At 41.8% G+C, this 15,658-nt stretch overlaps 1 protein-coding gene across 25 annotated transcripts in view; it reads left to right on the top strand.

The window, feature by feature from the left end:
* Window positions 1-15,658, top strand: part of dmd (dystrophin) — a 260,429-nt gene that overhangs the window by 174,941 nt on the left and 69,830 nt on the right. For 23 of the 25 annotated variants that reach the window (XM_053230040.1, XM_053230042.1, XM_026928746.3 and 20 more), the window contains 2 exons: window positions 2,967-3,041; window positions 3,487-3,688. In XM_053230040.1, the coding sequence (XP_053086015.1) occupies window positions 2,967-3,041; window positions 3,487-3,688 (277 nt within the window). Of the gene's footprint in view, window positions 1-561; window positions 616-2,966; window positions 3,042-3,486; window positions 3,689-11,903; window positions 14,797-15,658 lie in introns of those variants that run through there. The other 2 variants (XM_053230044.1, XM_053230046.1) reach the window with 2 other exon arrangements.

The following is a 15,658-nucleotide window of genomic DNA, read 5'->3' on the forward strand; positions in this document are numbered from 1 at the left end:
ATCTTGTCGTGTCATGATAGGCAAACCCCTCAAGGGACCACTGGAACGGCTCATACATCGACCCGAATGCCAGACCAAGCCATCCATCCTATGGTGGAAAGACAGAAAATAATGGCAGAGGAGGTTAAGAACAGAATGGGGTTGCATAGAGCTAGACAAGCTAGGTACTATAATACCCAGAGGAAAGATGCGCACTTTCAACCAGATCTAGTCTGGCTCCGTTCTCACCCTCTTTGCAGTGCCACTGCCAAGTTCTCTGCTAAGCTAGCACCCAAGCGGTAGGGACCACCAGAAATAGTCAGTAATATAGGGCCAGTAAGTTACACAGTACGATGGGGTAACCCATCAAAGACAGAAAATATAAATGTGGTTAATTTACAAAGATATCATGGACTCTTACCTCCAACACCATGGGTTTGGGGGGGGGTCTGTCTAGCACTGCCACACAGAATGCTAGTGGATTACTGACATGCATGCCTGTGGAGATTACCACTGAGGTATACTGGTGGGCCTGTTTTTCCTTTTTATACTTTTTGGGCTCACAGAGGTATTCATCAACAGGATTATTCAACCCAGTGGGTTCAGAGGATCTTTGAACACAGGACAGTGACACAGGTGAGGACAATCCAACAGTAATCTTTGTACATTCTTTTTCAGTGGGATTTTTACACAGCAAGAGAGACCCTACACTACAAACTACTGAACTTATTTGGTGTCTTATTGTTGTTAATTGCTCTTTGCTGCATACTGTTTGAGTCCGGCCTAATTGAACAGTGCTTCTCAGGTTCGAGATGTTACATTGCAAGCAAAGGATATGCAACCAAATATTAAGTGTTATTTACTTTAACTTACTTTAAGCCTCTGTGCCTCTACTTTTGCCCACCTAAAAAGTGGGTCGACTGCCACCAAAGGTGCCATGTTCTAAGTTGTTTAACACATCTAGATATAAATATCAGGAAATGAAAACTGAAATTCTGATCCATATTCATTATATTTATCTTTTCATCTTTATCTTCAGTGCCTAGCAGAAACAAAAGAATTGACCTTGCCATTCTAGTACTTTTGGAGGGGTGTGGGTGGGTGGGTGTGTGTGTGTGTGTGTACACTGATCTGCCATAACATTAAAACCACTGACAGGTGAAGTGTATAACATTGATTAGCTTGTTACAATGGCACCTGTTAAAGCATGGGATACATTAGGCAGCATGTGAACGGTCAGTTCTCAAAGTTGGTGTGTGGAAGTAGGAAAAATGGGCAAGCGTTAAGATCTGAGCGACTTTGACAAGGGCCTGATTGTGATGGCTAGACGACTGGGTCAGAGCATCTCCAAAACGGCAGGTCTTGTGAGTATGCATTGGTTACTACCTACCAAAAGTGGTCCAAGGAAGGACAACTGATGAACTAGCAACAGGGTCATGGGAGCCCAAGTCTCACTGATGGGGAGTGAAGGCTAGCCCATCTGGTCCAATGCCACAGAAGAGCTACTGTAACTCAAATTGCTGAAAAAGTTAATGCTGACTATGATAGAAAGGTGTCAGAACACACAATGCTATGTAGCCCCGGACCTGTCAGGATGCCCTTGCTGACCCCTGTTCACCGCTGAAAGTGCCTACAATGGGCACATGAGCAGAACTGGACCATGGAGTAATGGAAGAAGGTGGCCTGGTCTGTTGAATTGCCTTTTCTCTTACGTCACGTGGATGGCTTGGTGTGTGTGCGTCACTTACTTGGGGTAGAGATGGCACCAGGCTGCACTATTGGAAGAAGGCAAACTGGTGGAGGCAGTGTGATGCTCTGGGCAGTGTTCTGCAGGGAAACCGTGGGTCCTGGCGTTCATGTGCATGTTACTTTATCTATCACCTACCTAAACATTGTTGCAGACCAAGTACACCCCTTCGTGGCAATGGTATTCCCTAATGACAGTGGCCTCTTTCAGCAGGACAGTGCATCCTACCACACTGCAAAAATTGTTCAGGAATGGATTGAGGAACATGACAGAGAGTTCAAGGTGTTGACTTGGTTTCCAAATTCCCCATATCTCAATCAGATAGTGCATCTGTGGGATGTGCTGGACAAACAAGTCCAATCCATTTAGGCCCCACCTCACAACTTACAAGACTTTAAGGATCTGCTGCTAACGTCTTGGTACCAGATACTGCAGCACACCTTCAGAGGTCTTGTTGAATCCATGTCTCAACAGGTCAGAGCTCTTTTGGCAGTACAAGGGGAACCTACACAAATATACAAGTATAAAGTTACTTTTTTAATAAAAAGTACACACTCCTTCAATTCTATGTTTCTCTTTATCAGGGTCTAAATAACAATTGTGTGGTCTTCACTAACTTCTATAAATGAACAAATAACCTCAGGTGACCACAAAAAAAAAAAAAAACAACAGAATTCAATATGTAGTAATTTTTTTTCCAAAAAGTAACCATCATTCAGAAAAGGTTGGGCACAGATGTTGGACAAGAAGGCCTGGCATACAGTTGGCATTCCAGTTCAGTGGGGTTGAGATCAGGGCTCTCTGATTGTCACTCGAGTTCTTCTGCCCCAATATTGTTAAACCATGTCTTTATGAACCTTCCTTTGTGCTCAGGTGCATTGTCAAACTGGACCAGGTTTGGGATAGGCCTATTCATTCCAATGATGGGAAATCATAATGCTACAGCATAAAAAGACAGTCTGGACAGTTGTGTACTTCCAACTTTGTGGCAACAGTTGGGGGGAAGAACCCCATATGGCTGTGATGGTCAGGTGTCTACTTCAATTCAATTCAATTTTATTTGTATAGCGCTTTTAACATTGGACCTTGTCACAAAGCAGCTTTACAGAAATACTTGAGCCTTAAGTCTTCAAACACCAAGTACAATATATACAATAATGACTAAAGTTTATTGTAATTGACTCAATTTAGGCTTTGGTGTCGCATTTGTCATTTAATAATAATGTGTTCTACTTTACAGCGGATCTCAACAATGTAAGATTTTCAGCATACAGAACAGCAATGAAGTTACGGCGGCTGCAGAAAGCTCTGTGCTGTGAGTCCATTTCAAATTTAATGCTAATTTCAGGGGCACTGATGACTAATTAATAGAATTATGTTTGTTTCTGAAAACCAAATGAAATCCCACATGAGTAAAACCTTTTAATACTTCAGCCAACCAGCAGTGTAGATACATATTTAGAGGATTGCCCCATATATATGTCCCATGTTGTTCAGAGGTATTAATCAAAACAGATTTATTATCTGCATAGTGCTGCCCTATGACTATTAATGACAAGACGCACAGAGATTAATATGCTAAAAAAAATTGAAATGCGTTTTTTAATCATAGTTTGGTGCAGTGGAAATAGAGAAAACATGAGGTAGTGGAAATTATGAAATATAGGGACATTTTAATAGGATGCTGTACCTTACTGTCATATTGTACTTAATGCTGTACTTATCTTATTGTACTACCTACTTACTATCTTATTGTGCAGTGGACCTACTGGGGATGTCAGCAGCATGTGAAGCATTTGAACAGCACAGCCTGAAACAGAATGAGCAGTTCATAGACATCATACAGATGATCAGCTGTCTGACAAGTATCTATGACCGTTTGGAGCAGCAGCATAGCAGCCTCGTGAACGTTCCTCTGTGTGTGGACATGTGTCTGAACTGGTTGCTGAATGTTTATGACACGTATGTACTATTTCATTTTCACTTTTAGAGCAGATGTTTATGTATGCTTTATTTCATGCTTATACATGTCTACACATGTGCTGACCTAAACAGGTCAAAATTTCAAACCCAATAGAGTTCATATGTGGCTTACAACACTATAAATCTTTGTTTTTCATATCAGAGGACCAATGAAAGGAGCAGTTTTAACATGCACTGCAATTTTTGTAACCGTATTTCATTATACAGTAGGATGTGATGTGAACTTTCAGAAAAATGAGCATTAAGTGATATTTTGAACACACATATGGGGGTGCTGTATAATTATAACACAGTGTTTTGTTTTCAAAAAAGACTAGTGAAAAGTACTGCAATAGATTTTTGTTTTGTTTTCGCCTACAAAGCACTATTTTTAAATCTGTATTAATATTTCATGGCAAGACAAGTTAACATTATTTAACCATATTTGTTAGGAATGCCGCCAAATTTTTCAGCCAAAAAAGGAAATAGGGTGAACATTTTGACCTCAAAAGACATTAAATAGCCCTACAACAAAGTGCCAGGTCTAACAATTCACAGATAATTTTAATGCAGCGATAATTAGAAATTGATTAAATTTTTTTTTTCTCACAGCACTTTTTTTTTTTTACACTTCTAAAACTGTCTTTTTTCCTGTCTAATTTAGGCTATAGGTTCTGGGCGAATTAAATGATTAGTTGTGTTTTTCGTAAATCACGAGCAGAGATAAACCCTAGCATATTTGCATGTATTACTACTACACATACAGTCAGGTCCATAAATATTGGGACAGTGACACAGTTTTGGTAATTTTGCCTCTGTACACCACAACAGTGGATTTGAAATGAAGCAGTCAAGATGTGACTGAAGCGTAGACTTTCAGCTTTAATTCAAGGGGTTTAACAAAAATATTGCATTAACCGTTTAGGAATTACAGCCATTTTTTACAGAGTTCCTCCATTTTCACAGGCTCAAAAGTAATGGGACAAACTAATATAATCATAAATATTAGGATTATTTTTATTACTTGGAGGTAAATTCTTTGCAGTCAATGACTACCTGAAGTCTGGACCCCATGGACATCACCAAATGCTGAGTTTCCTCCCTTGAGATGATTTGCCAGGTCTTTACTGCAGCCATTTTCAGTTGCTGCTTGTTTGTGGGTCATTCTGCCTTCAGATTTGCCTTCAGTAAGTGAAAAGCAGCTCAGTTGGGATGAGGTCAGGTGACTGACTCGGCCATTTAAGAACATTTAATTTCCAAGCTCTTGGGCTGCTTTCACAGTATGTTTTGGGTTGTTATCCATCTGTACTGTGAAGTGCTGTCCTATCAGTTTTGCAGCATTTGACTGAATCTGAGCAGAAAGTATAGCTCTGTACACTTCAGAATTCATCCTGCTACTTCTATCAACAGTCACATTATCAATAAACCCCAGTGACCCAGTTCCATTGGCAGCCAAACATGCCCATGCCATAACACTGCCTCCACATGTTTGACGGATGATGTGGTATGCTTTGGATCATGAGCCCTTCCTTTCCTTCTCCATACTTTTCTCTTCCCATCATTCTGGTACAAGTTAATCTTGCATCAGAACTGGTCAGGCTTTTTTTTAGAGGTTTTTTAGCAAAGTCTAATCTGGCCTTTGTGTTCTTGAGTGTTACCAGCAGTTTGCATCTTGAGGTAAACCGTCTGTATTTACATTCATGAAGGTGGCTCTTGATTGTAGACTTTGACAACGATAGGCCTACCTCCTCCAGAGTGTTCCTGACTTGGCTAGATGTTGTGAAGGGGTTGTTCTTCAATAAGAAAAGAATTCTGCAGTCATCCACTTTAGTTGTTTTCTGTGGTCTCCCAGGCCTTTTGGTGTTGCTGAGCTCGCCAGTGCATTCCTTCTTTTTAAGAATGTACCAAATTGTTGATTTGGCCCTCCTAAAGTTTCTGCTATCTCTCTGATAGGTCTGTTTTGGTTTTTCAGCCTAATGATGGCCTCCTTCACTTGCATCAACACCTCTTTGGACGGCATATTGAGAGTTCCCATGAACAGCTACCAAATGCAAATTCAACACTTGGAATCAGCTCCAGATCTTTTATCTCCTTAATTTATCATGATATAAGGAGGAAACAGGCCACAGCTGGCCATGAAACTGCTTATCAGTCAATTGTCCAAGTACTTTTGAGCCTGTGAAAATGGAGGAACTCTGTAAAAAATGGCTGTAATTCCTAAACGGTTAATGCAATATTTTTGTTAAACCCCTTGAATTAAAGCTGAAAGTCTACGCTTCAGTCACATCTTGACTGCTTCATTTCAAATCCACTGTTGTGGTGTACAGAGGCAAAATTACCAAAACTGTGTCACTGTCCCAATATTTATGGACCTGACTGTATCTGATTTGCAGCCGACTACGTCTTGTTTCAGGCTTCTCGTCTCATGATGGACGTTGTCCACTTTGTTGATAAGCCCACGCATGATGGTCATCTGTGTCTGAAATTTCGCCGTCTGTATACACTGTGTCACATCTGTATACACTGTGTCACATCCTTCATCGCAATGCGCACTGCGTTCCGGACAACTTCGTCCAAAGTATCTTGTTGCTTCGTTAATGCCTGCGAAATGGCATCTGCTATTTCTTCACTGCAACTTGAAGATTTCATCCGTTTTCCAGTCGAGTTTTTCGCTGGCGAGGATGCAGCTTTCTTGTTGACACTCATCTCTTTTAGAGGTATGTTTAGACTGCTCAATTTGAAAGTTTAACCTGTTGAATACTAATACATGAGGGAGCGCTCCAGGTGCTCTAAAGATCTGCGGCCATCACGTACGAAGCGTCACGTGATCCCCCAATGCCCAACAATCACATCTGGTTGTGATGATCAGGTGTCCACATACTTTTGGCTCTTACTGGCTCATATAGTGCATCTCTGCTGCTGTTCAACACAGAGCACATGCATACGTAGTTTGTAGAATTTTATTTCAGTTAAATAAATAATGAGCGTAGTTAAAGCTTGGTAGGCTTATTTACAGACCCAACTTCGGTTTTGTAAGTATTCCTGGCATTATTAATGGGTAATTAATTAAAAAAAACTGACTAAATGCTAATGGTAACAATTAGTAGCTACAGCTGACTTGTAATCAGCTTTCTGCATTTTTTCTGCTGTACTGATGGAACGTGTGCATGGCACACATTACGTATATCTGGCCACAGCCCCTTCAGCATCCCTGCAGCCTACACCCCTCCAAAGCCACAGCCGATGCTATCATCAATCGGTGATCGTTAGGGGGTATGATAAGATGGCATAATTGCACTTGATCTAACAAGCCTATAGTGGGGCAAGCATGCTTGGACCCCTCTTGTTTTTTATTAGGATTCTTCTTCTTAATCTTAACATGAAGACATTTAAACCTCAGGAAATTTTCGGTCAGTGTATCCAGGGGAAGACTTAGACTGGTGGGGCCCCTAGGCTTGAAATACTGTAGGTCCCACTTGTGCCGCCAAAAGAGCTCTGACCCGTTTAGGCATGGATTCCACAAGACCTCTGAAGGTTTGCTGTGGAATCTGGCACCAAGATGTTAGCAGCAGATCCTTTAAGTCCTGTAAGTTCCAAGGGGGGCCTCCAGGGATTGGACTCATTTGTCCACCACAATCTACTGATGTTCCATTGGATTGAGATCTGGGGAATTTCGAGGCCAAGTCAACACCTTGAACTCTTTGTCATGTTCCTCAGACTGTTCCTGAACATTTTTTTGCAGTGTGGCAGAGTGCATTATCCTGCTGAAAGAGGCCACTGCCATTAGTGAATACCATTGCCATGAAGGGGTATACTTTGTCTGCACCACTGTTTGGGTAGGTGTTACGTGACAAAGTAACATCCATATAAATGCCAGGACCCAAGGTTTCCCAGCAGAACATTTCCCAGAACATCACACTGCTTCCGCCAGCTTACCTTCTTCCCATAGTGCATGCTGGTGCCGTCTCATCCCCAGAGAAGCAATGCACACACACCCGGCCGTCCATATAATGTAAAAGAAAATGTGATTCATCAGACCAGGCCACTTCTTCCATTACTCCATGGTCCAGTTCTGATATAGGTACTTTTAGCGGTGGACAGGGGTCAGCATGTGCACTCTGACTCGTCTGCGGCCACACAGCCCCATACACAGCAAGATGCAATGCACTGTGTGTTCTGACACCTTTCTATTATAGCTAGCATTAACTTTTTTCAGCAATTTATGCTACAGTAGTTCTTCTGTGGGATTGGATCAGATGGGCTAGCCTTTGCTCCCTACATGCATTAATGAGCCTTGGGCACCTATGAACTTGTCGTTGGTTCACCAGATGTCCTTCCTTGGACCACTTTTGGTAGGTACTAACCACTGCATACCAGGAACACCCCACAAGACCTGCTGTTTTGGAGATTATCTGACCCAGTTTTCTAGCCATCACAGTTTGGCCCTTATCAAAGTTGTTCGCATCCTTACACTTGCCCATTTTTCCTGCTTCCAACACATTTATTGAGAACTTTGAGAACCGACTTTGAGAACTGACTGTTCAATTGCTGCCTAATATATACAACCCCCTGACAGGTGCCATTGTAATGAGATAATCAATGTTATTCACTTCACCTGTCAATGATTTTAATGTTATGGCTGACTGGTAAATCTTAAAACTGCTACGCCCAGAAAAAAAATCAAGACTGCTATAACACAGAATAGTAGCTGTTGTAATATCATGATAACATGATACCGACTGCTTCGGTACTGTTTGCCAGATGGCAGGAGGGTGAAGAGTGTGTGAGAGGGGTGTGTGGGGTCATCCACAATGCTGGTGACTTTGCGGATGCAGCGTGAGGTGTAAGTGTCTGCGATGGAGGGAAGAGAGACCCTGATGATCTTCTCAGCTGTCCTGACTATCCGCTGAAGGGTCTTACAATTTGAGACAGTGCAATTCCCAAACCAGGCAGTGATGCAGTTGCACAGGATGCTCTCGATAGTCCCTCTGTAGAACATGGTGAGGATGGGGGTGGAAGATGTGTTTCCTCAGTCTTCGCAGAAAGTACAGGCGCTGCTGGGCTTTCTTTGTTATGGAGCTGGTGTTGATGGACCAGTTGAGGTTCTCTGTCAGGTGAACACCAAGAAATTTGGTAATCTTGACGATCTCCATGGAGGAGCCGCTGATGTTCAGCGGAGAGTGGTCATTCTGTGCTCTAATGAAGTCAACAACCATCTCTTTAGTTTTGTCCACGTTTAGAGACAGGTTGTTGGCTCTGCACCAGTCCATTAGCCGCTGCACCTCCTCTCTGTATGCTGACTCCTTGTTCTTGCTGATGAGACCTACCATGGTCGTGTCATCTGCGAACTTGATGATGTGATTCGAGCTGTGCATTGCTGCACAGTCATGAGTCAACAGAGTGAACAGCAGTGGACTGAGCACATAGCCCTGTGGGGCCCCAGTGGTCAGCCTGGTGGTGTTGGAGATGCTGTTTCTGATCTGGACTGACTGAGGTCTCCCAGTCAGGAAGTCCAGGATCCAATTGCAGAGGGAGGTGTTCAGGCCCAGCAGGTTCAGCTTACCAATCAGGTGCTGAGGAATGATTATGTTGAATGCTGAACTGAAGTCTAGCAGAAGTCAAGTCTTCATGAAGTCTTCATTCAGAAGTCAAGTCTGAATGAAGCATTCTAACATATGTGTCTTTATTTTCCAGGTGGGTAAGGGCCAGATGGAGGGTGGTGGTGATGGCGTCATCTGTTGAGCGGTTGGGATGGTAAGCAAATTGCAGTGGGTCCAGTGAGGGGGGCAGCAGGGTCTCGATGTGCCTAATGACGAGCCTCTCGGAGCACTTCATGATGATGGGTGTAAGTGCAACGGGGCGATAGTCGTTGTGGCAGGAAACTGGATACTTCTTAGGCACGGGGACGATGATGGTGGCCTTGAGGCACGTTGGAGTGACAGTGATGCTCAGGGAGGTGTTGAAGATGTCCATGAAAACATCTGCCAGCTGGTCTGCACATCCTCTGAGCACTCTGCCAGGAATGTTGTCTGGTCCAGGAGCCTTTTGCGGGTTGACTCTGTGTAGAATCTTCCTCACATCAGCCGTGGTTAGGCACAGCACCTGGTCATTGGGAGGAGGGGTGGTCTTCCTCGCCGTCACATCATTCTGCGCTTCACTGTCACAGGCAGATGATATTGTCCTGTAGTTGGTGATGGCCCGGATGCCCTGCCACATGTGCTGCGTGTCTCTGCTGTCCTTGAATTGGCTGTGGATTCTCTGTGCGTGTGTGCACTTTGCCTCTCTGATGGCCCGGGACAGTTTGGCCCTCGCCGTTCTTAGGGCCACCTTGTTGCCTACTCTGAAGGCGGAGTCTCGGGTCCTCAGTAGTCCACACACTTCTGCAGTCATGCACGGCTTCTGGTTGGAGTGTGTGGTGATGATCTTGGAGACAGTGATAGCTGGTCACTGATGTCGCGTATTTCCCCAAGGTGGTGAAGTCGCTGTCAGTTGCCGCTTCCCTGAACATGTGCCAGTCAGTGTGTTCAAAACAGTCCTGAAGAGCAGAGATGGCTCCTGCTGGCCAGGTTTTCACCTACTTCAGAACCGGTTTGGAGCATCTGACTAGCAGTCTGTACGCAGGGATTAGCATAACAGAGATGTGGTCTGAGTACCCGAGGTGGGGGCGGGGCTCCGCCCGGTACGCACTGGAGATGATTGTGTAAATAAGATCCAGTGCATGCTTCCCTCTCGTTGCAAAGTCCACATGCTGATGGAATTTAGGGAGCACTGACTTGAGATTTGCATGGTTGAAATCTCCGGCAACAATAAACAGTCTGTCAGGGTGCGAATTCTGCAGTTCGCTAAAAGCCCCATACAGTTCACAGAGCGCGTCTTTAACATTAGTGCTGGGGGGAATGTACACACCAATTATGAGGACAGTGGTGAATACTCATGGTAGATAAAATGGTCTGCATTTAACAGTCACAAACTCCACCAGCGATGAGCAGTAGCTAGAAACTAGCACCAAATTCTTGCAACCTTCTGTGTTGATGTAAACACGCAAGCCACCGCCGTGAGCCTTACCACACAGAGCTGTATTTTTCTCGGCACGAAACGAGGCTAGTCTGTCTAGCTGAATGGCGGCGTCTGGAACTCTGACGCTGAGCCACATCTCCGTGAAATCAAAGACGCAGCAGTCTCTAAACTCACGCTGCATCGTTTGCTGGAGTTGGATGTAATCCAATTTATTGTCCAGGCAGGAGACATTGGAGAGCAGGATGGACAGGGGAGCCGGCCAGCTAGGGTTTGTTTTTAGCCTAACACGGACCCCCGCCTTCTTGCCGCGTTTCTGCTTTCTCGCGCACTGCTTGCAACGTTCCCTCTCCCAGCCACTGGCATCAGCCACTCACACATAATTGTTTGTGATTACGGTTTTCTATCTCTTTCTTTCTCTAGTATCAATTACTGGAATTGTATGTTTTCTTATTAGGCTCCAACCACCAAAGTTGCTAAGGAACATATTTTGTGTGTTAGTGTTCTAACTGTAAGGGGGCCAAGCAGGTAGTGCATGGAACCCTGGTGTTTTTTGTTATGATTTTTAGGGGTACATGTACTTAACGTCATGCCATCATATCACCCTGCCATGCATTATTTTCATATAACCACATGGCCTCTCGTGTGTTATTCTTTAAATAGGTTACACAGAATAGCCAGTATTTTTCCTAGCAATGCCCTATTCTACTTTCAGAGCTGGTTATTGGTGTTTTGTTGGTGATTAAAAATATATTTAAAAGTTAATAACCTCATTAAGGCCCTTCAGAAGCTCACAAACATGGTGATGTGGCTTGGACTGAGTTAATCCAGGCACTGTATAAAAGCTGCATTATTTTTGGTATATAAAGCATTTTAAAATTCTGTGCATGCATAGAACGAGGTTTACAGACATTGTTACCATAATAATGCTTCAGTTCAATAAATTCATATTTGCCTGGCTTTCAGGCATAATGATCAGGTTGATAAAAGTTACAAAACAAATGCACACATTAACCATCGGTAAAACACCAGTATGATGTGTTTACTATCTTCTAACCAATATTAAAGGACACAGTTTGGGAATAACTGCACATGAAATAAAGGCTTTATATTGCCCTCAGTAGCTGTAAGGTGCATAGGCACCCTACTGTTATTCTACCTTATTCTTATTATTATTATTCTGCTTCTTCTTCTGGCTAAGGTGTCTACAGCTGCCCATAGGACCATCTGGTGAAACTTGGCACACTGTTTGGGAAGGATCTAAGGAACATTTTGACCAAATTTGGGCCAAGTGCTGCCAACGCTCTAGTGCCACCATCGGGTCAAATTAATTCGGAAGTATGTTTATGGTCATAACTTTTGAACCATATGTCCAAAATTTAAAAGCCATCCTGGATTTAAAATTTAAAAGGCATCCCTGGATCCCCTGGGTCGAGACGAGTTCAACGCACCATATGATGTCAATTTCTGCCTAATTAAATTTTCCACCATCTTGGATTTTGTCAGAAACAGTTGTTTTGCTACTCCTCATACAGAGTTTGTCAAATCATCACCAAATTTGGCAAACATCATCTTCAGAGTAAGCCTCACAAAAATTATCAAAAGAATTTTGAATATTCCAAACGGTTTGCCCGTAATGGGCCAATGACTCTGACAGTGTAGCTGCCAAACAGGATGCTAGTATTCATCTATGAAACTATTCAAGTGGTCAAAAGTAACAATAACATGCTAAAAAAAAACAGGATGTGAGGGTGTATCTCAGCAACGTATCATCACGAAACTTGACTATGCCCTGAATGTACTCATTTGATGTATATCATTTGAAGAGTTTGTGTAAATTCATAATTTTTTTTCCTATAATTACTTGGAGTATGCTGAAGTGAACGCACACTAACATTAAAATGAAATTCAAGTGTACCATATAGGATTTTATCAAAAACATTTTTTTTGGTACTTCTCCCACAAATTATGTCCAATCAACACCAAATTTGGCATACGCCATATTCAGCCCAACCTGAACAAAAGTCATCAAAAGAATGTTGATATTCCAAATGGTTTGCCTGTAATGTGCCAACAAATCTGACGATGAAGCCACCAAACAAGATGTGAGGCTGTATCGCAGCAAAGACCTGACACAAATCGCAATCAAGCACACTGACACAAATCTTGGTACGCATCTTCAGGACCATGGCCTGAGGCTGTGCAACAATTTTCATGACAGCACCACTTACTGGTCAGAAGTTACAATAACATGCCAAAATGCTTCCATCTAACTGCCATTTTTGCTACTCCTTCTCCAACTTTTGTCCAATCTTCACCAAAATAGACTCACATCATATTGAGACCTGTCTAAACACAAATTTTAAAAGGAAATCTGATATTCAAAACCGTTCTCCCATAACAGACTGGCAAATGCGTGAAACTACAAATCACTCTTGAATCCCTTTGCTTATAGTTATGGCTCTGCTGTCCTGTGATTGCTTATGCAACAATTGTAGTGCATCTGTGAATCTGAGGCTCACCAAGTCTAGGTGCTTGGTCCCCGAAAATGCTGCGTGCAACTATAATTATTATTGTTGTTGCTATTCCACCTGAGTTTCTGTGCGTATCTCCTCACAGTTTTTGAGATTTGACACCAGACCAACTGTATAATGTCTGGTCTGCCCCCAAGAAGTGTTATATACAACTTTTGGAAATATTCATCTGTTCTCCTGCTGCACTCATTTTTCATCCCTTCTTCCCCATTCACTTGAATGGGATTTTTCACGTGAAAGTAACTGCTCTAATTTGTACAGTTCTCAAGCTTCAAATTCAGATGGTCAAATCTGGGTGCACCAGGATTCATGTCAAACTACAGACAGATTGCACACATCCATCTCCTTCTATCCATTCTTCTTCTTTCCCCTGTTCATTTCTATGTAGAGGAGCTAGAGCGGTTTAGTCAGCTCTAGGGTGAGTGTGCATTTGTCTGAATTCACTGTCAACACAACATTTTTGTCTAAAATCCTTATACTTTTACCTAGAAACTCGGTTCAAGCTTTACACTGTTCAGCTACTTCTCTTTTCAGAAACTTGTAAATATATAATTGATTTGAAATATATTCATCAACTTATGAGAATTTGACACTAGGACAAGTCAGCACACTCACTGACTGCCTTTCAAAGTTAGGTTTCGCTTTTCCTTAATGATGTATTTTAAACAGTCTTAAATCAAACAGTTTGCGCTCAGTCTACCCATTTTTGCCATTAAATTCATCAGCAAGCACTTCTGACACTAATTGTTTTTGAGTTCTCGTACAAATTTTGTACAGTCATCACCAAATTTGGATCACAGCCTTGTGAGACCATCTTGAAAAAAGAGTTGTTTTCTGATTTTTAATATTTGGAATGGTTTGTCCAGTGTACAAATGAATTTGATGGCGAAGATGCCAAACAGGAAGTGAGGGCATATCTCAGCAACAGTGTGATGTAATTTGAGCAAACTTGGTAAATCACTGAAGGACCTCATGCTAAGGAACTCCAAGAAGTTAAATTCACATCTAGGTGGTGCTATAAATTACAGATTTGTTAAACTAACCATAACTTTTGAACCGCTAAACATTTAATCAAGATTCGTGTTCATCTTGGTTCCATTGAATGTGCCGAGTGGTGGGAATGTAACGGATGACAGCCATTTTGAATTTTCTCCAAAACTGTTTTTTCGCTTCTTCTCCTCCAAATGTTGTCCAATAACCATGGAATTTGGAAGAGAGCACTGGGAGACCAATGTGAGCGAAACTTGTTTCTCCGAAGTTTGAGAATGGTTCGCCCATAATGCACAGACGAATTTGACAGTGAAGTCACCAAACAAGAAGTGAGGGCATGTGTCAACTGGATTTTGACCAAACTTTGTAGATGAGTAAATGATCTTGTCCTAAGGGACACAAAGAAGTTAAAATCCCCTCTAGGGGGTGCTGTAATTCACAAATTAGTAAAACTCCTCATAACTTTTGAATCATTAAACCAGCAATCATGATTATTTTTTCTCTTGATTTCCTGGGAGGTGGTGAGAGTTGATCATGTAAGGAATTTGTGATTTGGCAAGGTCAACCATTTTGAGATTTTAAAAAAAAAAAAAAAAAAAAAAAAAAGTTTTTTTTTTTTTTTTTTTTTTTTGCTTCTCCTAAAAATTTTGTCCAAATTTGGATCACAGCATCACGATATCAGGCCGAAAATATTATTTTCCCTGTTTTTTTTTTCTTTCTTGATATGTATTGACCTTTCATTTCAAACTACAAAATGATTTGATGGTTAAGGTGCCAAACAGGAAGTGAGGTTGTATCTCAGCAACACTTTTGCTTATTGATTATCAAACTTCTCACATACATTTAGCAACATGACTTGAAGTTAAGAAACAAGATGTGATTTCATTTGCCACTTGGGAGGACTCCTGAAAAAGTGAAAGATGTGAGGTGATCTCAGTAACAGCTTTACTTTTTGCCTTGAAATTTAGTACATCTATTTCTAAATAAATGTTGTTGATGGTTGCAATGGCTTCTGGTCTTACTCTGTCCTAAGGAGTCGGGGCAGAAAGTTCTTGGTCCCCTTAATCAGCGTGCAAGTATAAATTAATATTATATATACATTATAATTATATATAATTTTTAATAATAACTATTTTAAAATCTGTTACATGCTCATTGCAGATATGTGGTTAAATGTACCCAACTAAGTGTGCTGTAGAAGCTGCTTGCGGTTGACCTATTTTTTGAGCTACTGTTCTAACCATATGTTCTAATCCTTTCCAACTGAAAAATTCAGCTAATCAGTTTGTATGGTTGTAGTAATAATGTCAGAGTTGTAACACTTTTCTATTTTTCTATTACATCAATGATGTTTCAGCGACATAGATGGTCAGAGGGTATTTGTAGAAATTGTTTTACTAACTCCGAATCAGTTTATTCTCCTTTTGATTGC

Source organism: Pangasianodon hypophthalmus, chromosome 26 (assembly GCF_027358585.1).
Source record: "Pangasianodon hypophthalmus isolate fPanHyp1 chromosome 26, fPanHyp1.pri, whole genome shotgun sequence".
Taxonomy (NCBI): domain Eukaryota; kingdom Metazoa; phylum Chordata; class Actinopteri; order Siluriformes; family Pangasiidae; genus Pangasianodon; species Pangasianodon hypophthalmus.